This window comes from Henckelia pumila, chromosome 2 (genome assembly GCF_033568475.1).
Source record: "Henckelia pumila isolate YLH828 chromosome 2, ASM3356847v2, whole genome shotgun sequence".
NCBI classification, from domain to species: domain Eukaryota; kingdom Viridiplantae; phylum Streptophyta; class Magnoliopsida; order Lamiales; family Gesneriaceae; genus Henckelia; species Henckelia pumila.
The window spans coordinates 191,278,079-191,288,216 of NC_133121.1; the positions used below are offsets into that span (position 1 = coordinate 191,278,079).

A 10,138-nucleotide genomic window follows, 5' to 3' on the forward strand; every position below is an offset into this window, starting at 1 on the left:
TTACACGTATTTCTATTTTAATAAGTTTTATCATTTATGTAAGATAATAACATAAATATTTTTTTTTTTGAAGAATAATAACATAAATACTTAATTTATCATTATTTCTTGAAATGATTAAACTTTAAAGATAAGAAAACACGCAGAGAGTAACAGAGTAACAAATTTCAAATGAAACTCAATAATTTATTAAAAATAATATTTGCAAATTTGATGCAGAACATTTGATGATGATGATCAACAAAGTATTCAAAATTTAGATATTTAAATAACCAATCCAACACCATACATTTCCCAAGTCAAGCAAAGTATTAACTATTTGAACCAAAAAATAAAAAGGGAAAAAAAAAAAAAAAAAGTTACACAAGCTGTTGCTTTGTAGCTTCCATTCTCTTTAACAATCCTGAAATCTCAGACTGCATTCTTATCTTCATTTTATAGTAATCGTAATGCGAATTCTCCAATTCTTTGAGCTCCTCCAGTTTCTTCCTTTTCCTTTCCTCTGTCTCCGGTACTTGGAGTTTCGCGAGCTGAGATGCGTAGTCCTCTTCCAGTTTCTCGGTTTTGATCCTCATTATTTGCCTCAAACTCTCCACCTCTCCCAGCGCCTCATCCGCTCGGTTCTGGAACATTCTTGCTTCAGCTTCTTTCATTTTTACCAGATTCTCAAGGCTTTCCACACCGCCCTTTTTCACAGGCTTGACGGACCATTCATCCTGGATTGCCATGTTTTCGCAGGGATCAATTGGTCTTAATTCGTGTTGTCCACTTGAGGCATTCATGTTGTAGAAGGGTGTCTTTGGACTGAGAGAATTGGATTGTGGATGAGAGGAAGCAGCTTTTTCGAAACACTGTTGACTATTCGAAGCTTTTGTAGGCACTGGAGAAACGCCCAAGTCCGACAAACCATCCGCATCTGCAAATCAGAGAGGACAAATTTTCAAAGACGCAAATGGCTTTGCTGCTATTAAAATTAAAGCAATGTCCGAGTAGAACAAGCAAACAATCAGAAAAAAATCCCCACTTCGCAACATATATATATAATTTATAGACTTCTCACACCTAAAAATTATAGAAACACCACATTCGGCTTACAAACTATCTCGAATTCAAGAAAGGTCGCATGTGAAGCATCATTCACAAACCAATCTTGAGTTTTTAGTCCATCGAATTAAATTTTCTACAAAAGCCCCTCACGAGTTCAATTTACAATGATGTAGTGTTATTTCTGACTCATGTTTCAACTTAGAAAAATTTCACCAACTACTAATAATATGTTCTGACTCGTGTTTCGGATGACAACATGCCAACAACTACTGATATGTGGCACAGTTTCTGCCTGGAGTGTTATAGAGTACGCGACACCAGACAAACTGTTAAAAGCAACAAGAGACCCCAATGCCCATCAATTTAATTTAAATGACTAAAAGGGCGAAACAAACGGATTTGTGCTTTTTGCATTGAACTTTTTATTCAGCAAGTCGATTAACATTAAGAAGATTCTTTGGGCGGACGAAATCTACCAATTCTATCTTCTCGCAATTCTATTATGCCAACCATATTACTATTGGTATCAATTCAAAATATATGATACAGCACTTTAATGTCTATTCGCGCTATTTTTATGTAGAATCACAAAATTTTAAAGCTGAATGTGTCACAACCCAATAAATTTTCTAGTTTTCGTCAATGAAGTTAAAAAGCTCGAATCTAATAGCGATCAGAAACTACCCGAAAATGAACATATGTACAGTGTCATCATCATCACCTAACATGCCTGTCCTGGACCTGATTTCCAGGTCAAACATATCTAACATTCGACTCAAGTCAATTTTAACAAGCCAATATACCAGACATGTTTGTGGCCCATTGCATCAGAAAAAGGAGAAATTAATGGGCAAGCAAACCAGCATATTGTTAGCTAGTAACACACTGGAAGAAGTTAAGAGAGTCTATTCATAAACTTACAGTCGAAAAACTGGAACATGAGATTGCAAACATCGGAAGGACCTAATGCTTTGTTCTCAAGTTTCGAGAGCATCTCATTTGCCGCGAAATGAAGTTCCTTGCCCTTCCGATCTTCGCTTCCCTGAAAGATTTTGCTCACACAGTCGAGCTCCTTTATCAGTGTTCCAACACTCCAGTTCTTGGCACATGACACAAAGGCCTCCTTAATGAATCCAAACATCTCAGAAGCATGGTCACATCCAAGGCAGTAAAATTGCATCTCGGTTTTCCCCAAAAGCCCCTTCAAACTAGGTCCAGGTTTAATGATATTCCTTTGAAGTCCACAGGCGGCATGGCACCAGTGTGAACAGACGTCGCAGCCAACCCAACCGCAAGTGTTGTTGGCGCAGTCGAAGTTCAAACATACAGGACACATACACTCACTGCAGAATCCCTTCTTCGTAGAGCAAATCTTGCAGTCACAGTCATCTACAGGCAATAATCTCTTGCAATTGATGTTTCGGCACCTTTCTAGAATGTAAATATCCACTAATTCTGAAGTCGTAAGCCCGTTCCTTCCATTCAGAAAGCTTCCAAGCCCCATCTTTATAGCAACCAGAATTTCAAGATGGCTCTTTTGGCACTTGGAGAGAGTCTCCTTGGTAAGATCAGACCGCCTCTCGAGTCTCTTCTGGAGGCCGACCAATTCATCTTTCTTTTCTGGATTAGCAATGATATTCTTCAAGTTTTCTTTAGTAGACTCAAGTGTTTCATCTGTAAGCTCCTGAATTATCTGAGCCATGACAGGAATAGACTCTGATACAATTTCCCTAAGTATTCTCTCAGGCCGAGAACGCTTACGCTCTTTCCCAACCTCCGAGTCCCTCAAATTCTCCAAACCCCTCCCTCTCGAATCTCCAGACTGGCCGTCCATTCTCGGCCTGGCCGGTAATTCCGAAGGATAAAACGAAAGATTCTCCGAGCTTTTCGTCCTATAAAAACTATTATTCAGTGAATCCTTATTGAACCCACCACGATTCCCCATCCCTAAACCTCCATCACAGCCATGATTGGACAATGCAACAGTCCCATCTCCAATCGGCCTAAACCGGCTATGCACCGACCCATTAGTCCCCTCCCCACAATTCCAAATCTGATCACCCTCCCTCCGATGACTCCCCATCGAGTACTCATTGTTCTCAGTCGAGTTCATCGTGAGCGAGCAACTCGGGTTATGCGACACCGCGTGCGAATACGAGCACGATAGCGAGTACGTCGTCTGTGCATTATTAAACGACGGCCCGACAGACTGCACACTCCTAATAGGCCCGAGCCGGGACGGAAAATCCCCATGCTGAACACGATTAGACCCAGTATTGAACTGGGAAACTTCCGGAAGTGCCAAAGAAAGATCCAAAGACTCAACCTTAGCCTTCTTCTCCCTATTTTCTCCCACTGTTTCCCCATTTTCGGCCTCCCTTTTAGATGAACTACCTCTGTTATCATTCAACTGAAGAAAATCTCTTTCCACCCAAATACCACCACCCCCCTCGATCTGACCCTGAATCTCCTTCCCCTTTAATCCAGAACTCAATTTCTCCAACGAATTAAGCAAATTGTTCCCCGAGATATCACTCTCAGGCAACCCCAGTTTGGAGCTCTCGCAGAGGTAGCTAAGAGTCAGCTCCTGAAACCCGGAGCTTCCAATCCTTTTACCCCTTTCATCGAACCCACCAGAGCGATTTCCTCCAAGAAAATCAATACCCTTTTCTTGAAACTCCATTTTCTCATCTGGGCTCACCTTATTTCTGCCATCTTCCCTCATCACGGTCAACCTTCAATAAACAGCTCAAAATCAATAACCCAAAGCTGATAACATACACACACACACACGGATAATCTAGAGCAACAGCAGACGCGAAACTGGAGAGAATCTCACGAGATTCGACTCAAAGTTTCGAGCTTTGGACTCCACGGCCACTCTCTCTCTCTCTCTCTCTCTCTGGTTTGTGTATATTTTGTGATTTCACAACGGCTTAATTCTTTTTCCCCTTCTTCAAAGTCTTGTCTTTAACGCGTAAGTTAGCCAAGCGGAGACTGAAATGACGAGAATACCCCTGGATCAGGTCAAATTAACACACTTGCCGTGATACAAATGTTTCCTAGTGGAGTTGTCCTGCTTAGTTGACTTTTTTTTGTTGGTGGAATGAAAATTAATATAAAACCTGGGATGACACATATATCTTTTATTATTCTTTTTCTATCATTTTAAGGGTAGATTTCAAATTAATACATGAGTAATATTTTAATGATAAATTTGGTAGATTTTAAGTTAAAAATAGAATAATAATAATAATAATATAAAAATAAATAATCTCATATAATAAAAAATTAAATAAATAATTATAATTAATATAGTATGTGGTTTGATACATAAAGAATAGTTTGTTTGATTTGATTTGATTAATTAAATTTTAAATAAGATAATAAGATTATCATTTTAAATTTTTAAAATTAATAAAATTTTAATATTATTTATTAAAAATAATATATTAATTTAAATTCAATATTTGATTCATGTAAAATAAATAATTAATTATTGCTTGATGTAAGATAAATATTTAGATATTAAACATAAGATTGGATAAGATAAATTATCAATTGATTAAGAATAAGGCTAAATGTACAACAAATATCATGTACAACGATATTTACAACAATAATTTTGTGTATTTAATGTATCGTGATATTTTGATAAATTACATTCTTGTATTGAATTTTTTGTATTGTAATATTTCGTGTACAATTTTTGTTGTACATGTAATATCAATCATTGATTAATAATATGACACTTCAAACGATATCTTATTGTATTGATAATGGAGTTAGATATAACCATATAAGAATTAGAAATACAAGACTAGATTTATGTTGATAATAATGTATTGATCTCATTTTATATACATATACATATATATATATATATATATATATATATAATTTTAATATCATGCACCCTAGTGTGCAGGATTCTCGTGAGCGATCACTAAAATTCACTAGTCGATTTTTGTACTTTATTTTTTAAAAAATAACTAAAACTCGCTGGTGGGATTTAATGGTCGCTCACGAAAATATATATATATATATATATGCTTGTACACACGATTAACTTAATCATCCCGTTAATCTTTTTTTATATACAATAAATATTGTTATTTTTTAAGTACATTGTTTAAATGCTTTGATATGCCTTAAATGATGTTATTTTAGCGATAATTTTGACTTTTCAAAACTTCTGTTACAAATGGTATACGCTTATTGGGAGTGTTCAAAACTTCGAATAAAACAAAAAAAATCATAAATTCAAACTGGAAAAATCAAACACCGAACCAAACAGAAAACTGGATTTTGAAATTTGGATATAAATGTTAAAACCAAAATTTATTTGGTTCGATTTTGGATTATATATGTCAAAACCGAACCGATCGAAAAAACCAAAATTTCATTAAATTAATAATTTTATTTATATTATATATTTTATGAGATGATATTTAGTGAATGAAGGATTATTTATAATAACTTTTAGTTGCTTACGATTTATTTAAGTCATTTAAACTTTGAAATTAAATATTTTATAAATAAATCATGTAAAAAGATAACATATTATATTTAAATATATATTTATATTATTAATAAAAATAATTGTATCAAAACCAAATTAACCCTCTGAAATAACGGAAACATTTTGGTAGAAAATCGAATCGAACCGAAGAAAAACGGTTCAGATATCGAATTATATATTTCTAAAATAAAAAAATCGAACCGACCGAAAAACACCCCTACATGCCAAGAATATTTTTGATCTGAACTCCGACTTGCCCCACATCATATTTCAAATTCACCTCACCCTAAAATTTAACAAGTTCAATCCGAGTTCAACCAAACAATCATTAAATATTTCAAATTTCGAACATACACAATAAAACATCATCAAAAAACTTAATAGGTTTTGTAATGTTCTAGATTCAACAACTGTTCAGGAAGTCAATCATCTCACAATTGCTCCAACTCGAGCATGTTTAAATTTAGAGTTCTTATGTGATGCATGAGCTCCAAAAAGAAAATATATTCTATTGATATTAGTAGTACCTATCAAATTGAGTAGGAATTTTTTTACACGGTCTCACTGATCTATATGCGTAAGACGGGTCAACCCACCCCATATTCATAATATATACTATATTATAATAGTTTCAACCCTTATATTAACCGTTTTCGGTGTATCAAATTACACCAAACATTCTTTTCAATTTACTCCTAAATTTAACATACATCTCTTTTATGTTAGATCTTAAATGACTAAATTATTTCCACTTTTCTCTAACATCATTATGGTCTTTTATCCCCGCCTCCTTTTTCAAATTTCATCATTTATCAATTCTTATTAAATTATCTACATAATTTTTTTACAATTTTTCTCTACTTTATATCAAAACTCTCATATTTTTTCACCGTAATATTTTACATTTTTAAAAAAATAATTAAATTGTACAGCACGTGAAAATCACGTGTCACGGTCGCTAGTGAAAAATAATATATTTGACATAAAAATTAATATTTTTTATGAGTTTGGTCAAATAGGAGATTTGTCTCGCAAAATTGATCTGTGAGACCATCTCCGTTGGATCGTAAATGTGTGTAGAGGAGGGGTGAATACACACTTCAAACTTTTTCTACTTCAAAAATTAGTTCAGTTGAATTGTCAACTGAACCACTTGTTCTTCCTTGGCTGTCAATGTCAGTTAACCAACAGTAGTTGTACGAAAAAAGGTCGACTGATAGATAAGAACACTGTAAGACTGAAAATAAATAACACTAGAGATTATTTCTAGATGTTCGGGGACTTAAAAACTCTTACGACAACCCTTATTCTTATCAGAAAGTTTTGCACTAGAATAATTTGAGAAATACAAGAACTTTATAACACCATGGTTCAGTTAGGACTTATACACTATGTAGTAGCCCGATTTCCCATTTTACAAGATTAATTGACTAAATATGATTAAGGAAGAGATTAAGGGATTAAAATAGATTTAATTGAAGAAAATTGAAAAATGGATTCAGGTGAGATCGGACCGTCTGATCTCCCCTTGTTAGGTGTCAAACTGGAGTCAACACGAGGCAGAGATCGGACCGTCCGATGAATTGGCGGGATAGATGTCACGAGATTGAGACACGTGGCAAGTGAGTGCAAATCAGATCGTCCATTGGTAGGATCGGAGCGTCCGATCTAGGCCTATAAACATAGGGTCCGAAAATCAGAATTCTTTCCAATTCACATAGTATTTCTCGTCTCTTAAGTGGTTTAGGGGATTTCTAGCCATAGTAGTCGAGGGGCAGGCCTTGGAGAAGCATCCGAAAGTCTTAGCGAGGTTATGCCCAAGTTCTGGGTCTAGCGACATCAAAGGGCTGACGACGGACGAAGGTATAGCTCTTGCTCCTTATAGTAAATAGGGAGTATGCTATAGCTTATCAGTTTGGGAGTTATCTATGCGTCCTTGAAGTGTTAGAAGTCAAAAAGAGTGAAGAAAATAATTTTGGGACAGAGGATGTCTCGCCCGAGCACCACATTTTACCGCTCGAGCGAGATGAGTATAAGATTTCAGGCGGAGTTGTTCTCCCTCAAGCGCGGGTTTTGTCCGCTCGAGCGAGCTCGGGAAAATTTGCGAGACAAAAACTTCTCCGCTCAAGCGCGGGTTTCAACTGCTCGAGTGAGGTGGAATTTTCGAGGAATTTAAACACACTTCGGCGTGTTGTGTGTGTTTTTGAGTATTTTAATATTTTATTATATTTTGCTATTTTTTAGAGTTCTAAGCCTACTAGGAAACTTTCTAAAAGATATCTTGATATCTTTAGGCAATATTTTGATATATCTTCTATTTTTTATTGTAAACTATAACTACTTTGTTTATTTTTCATTAATAATAATTCAAATTCAGTTTATACACAATATTAAAATTCTCTCAAAAATTTTCTTCAAAGCTTTGCTTTGGTTATTGAAATCAAACTTTTCACAGTTTAATTACTTGAAAAAGTTTGTCAATTGATTTCTCACTGAAGATTGTCAAATACAAGTTATCTGAAGGTTTTTTTTTTGGTTTTGATTGTCGTGATTTCTGTTGTTAATCGTTTTGTCGATTAAAGGTGAAAATCCAAATTTTATCAGTTTTACTTGTTTCAAAGATTGGAAAAAACACTTTGAATCTTTTGTTTATTGATTTGAGGGTGCGATTTAATTTATAATCGTGTTTGCTTATCATTATCAAGAGGATTCATATCATTCATCCTAGTGTTTCTCCTTGGAGAGCGCCTGTTCTATTCGTGAAAAAAGAATGATGGGTTTATGTGTCAGTTCATTGACTATTGCCGGTTGAATAGGATAACAATCAAGAATAAGTATCTCTTGCCTCGTATAGACCGTTGTTTGATCAGTTGCAGGGTACTTCAGTTACTCAAAGATTGATTTGAGCATGCTTAACATCTGAGGATTGTGTTGCAGACACTTCGAGAAAAGTAATTGTACGAAAAGTTGAGTAAGTGTGAATTTTGGCTAGATCGAGTGGTATTTCTTGGCCACGTTATATCTAGGGATGGAGTTTCTGTATACCCGAGCAAGGTTGAGGCTGTATTTAATTGGTCGCGTCCGATGACGGTGGCTGAGATCCGTAGTTTTCTGGGTCTAGTAGGATATTATCGTCGCTTTATCGCAAATTTCTTGCAGCTAGCTCGACCTCTGACACAACTTACTCGAAAGGGCGTGAATTTTGAGCCAGAATTCGGGAAAGATTTTTGACCAAGATCTGATCGAAAGCATGTTGCAGAGACAAGTCCAAGTGGTGAAGGGACCTCAAAATCCAAGTATTCTCCGAGAAAATTAGAAGAAAACATGTGACTTAACCACTACAAGAAGGGATGGACCATTTAGAACCACCCATTAAAAGACGTTGCCACCAATATGTCATCAGAAAACCTGCAAGCAATAATGTAAGAAGGCATCTACAAGTTTGAAATCTGGATTTCAAATCCGAAGAGGACTCCTATAAATACCAAGCAGAAGGAAGATGAAGACATCGATCATTCTCTTTATTTTTCTTCAAAACAAAATTTTAGTATTTTCTTTCAACTTTTGCGCATTGTATTTTTTCTATTATTAGTAGCTCAACCAGTAATCTCCTCCTCTGCAGGAGGTACTGATGTAATAATATTTAGTATGTCTAAATAAAATTCCAGGTTCTGCCCTCTCATATTGATTTCATTTACAAAATTAAGTCTATTACAATAAATCTTGATGTAGGAAACGAAACGTGGCTGTGTTAGGTGCTGCTGAAGGAATCTATGACATGAACCATCGGTTGCGACCATGTGGTTAGACTTTGAGGAACGGTCTGTGAAATCTGATGGATACAACCCGACTGAAATTTGGTCAAAGAGGTACTACCCTTAGTTCATTTTACGGAAACATAACGGGCTAATTGAAAAAATAAAAAATAAAAATAAAAATAAAATAAAAAAGTAAATCAAAATGAAGAACAAGTGTAATATAGGAACTGTTCAAATTAAAGGACGATTTCAGGTCAAAATTTAGGAAAGGAACATAATTAGCACAAAAAATATTTGAAGGACGAGAAGGAAAAATAAGAAAACAATAAGGATATTTTAAGGTATTATCTCTTAAAATTCTGAGATTTTTTATATACTATTCAGTACTAAAAGCTCAAGCATGAACTATGAGACAATGTCCTTGACTTTTTTTTCAAAAAGTATTGGTCAGATAACAATTTTTACCCTTAATCAAGGACCTTTTGTTTTAAACTAACAATCAGTACTCGAGAATACATGTACCAGGCCCACAAGGTCAAGTTGTCCTTAAATTAATTGTTTTCGTGTTTTAATTTTTAAAATTAATAATTAGATGCTGATTTAATTGCTTACTTTGATCATAAATGACACATTTGAACGTTCATTTTTTCCCCCACAATATGAGTTACGTTCTCGGAGAATTACTCAGGTCGAGCTTCAGCTCAAAAAAGCCTACTCTACCAGGCTGGGATGCTATTTTTTGTTAAAGCAAGATACCACTCGAACTCGAGACGGCTCAATCACACCCTTATTTTAAACAAGAAATAACATT

At 35.1% G+C, this 10,138-nt stretch overlaps 1 protein-coding gene across 1 annotated transcript; it reads right to left on the reverse strand.

Moving 5' to 3' along the window:
• Positions 1–215: 215 nt before the first annotated feature.
• LOC140879971 (protein OBERON 3) lies at positions 216–3,984 on the reverse strand. Its single transcript, XM_073283974.1, has 2 exons — positions 1,969–3,984; positions 216–916 (listed from the first exon to the last, which is right to left on the reverse strand). The coding sequence occupies exons 1-2, from the start codon at positions 3,770–3,772 to the stop codon at positions 360–362; spliced, it is 2,361 nt and encodes a 786-aa protein (XP_073140075.1). The 5' UTR covers positions 3,773–3,984; the 3' UTR covers positions 216–359.
• Between the last annotated feature and the right edge of the window lie 6,154 nt (positions 3,985–10,138).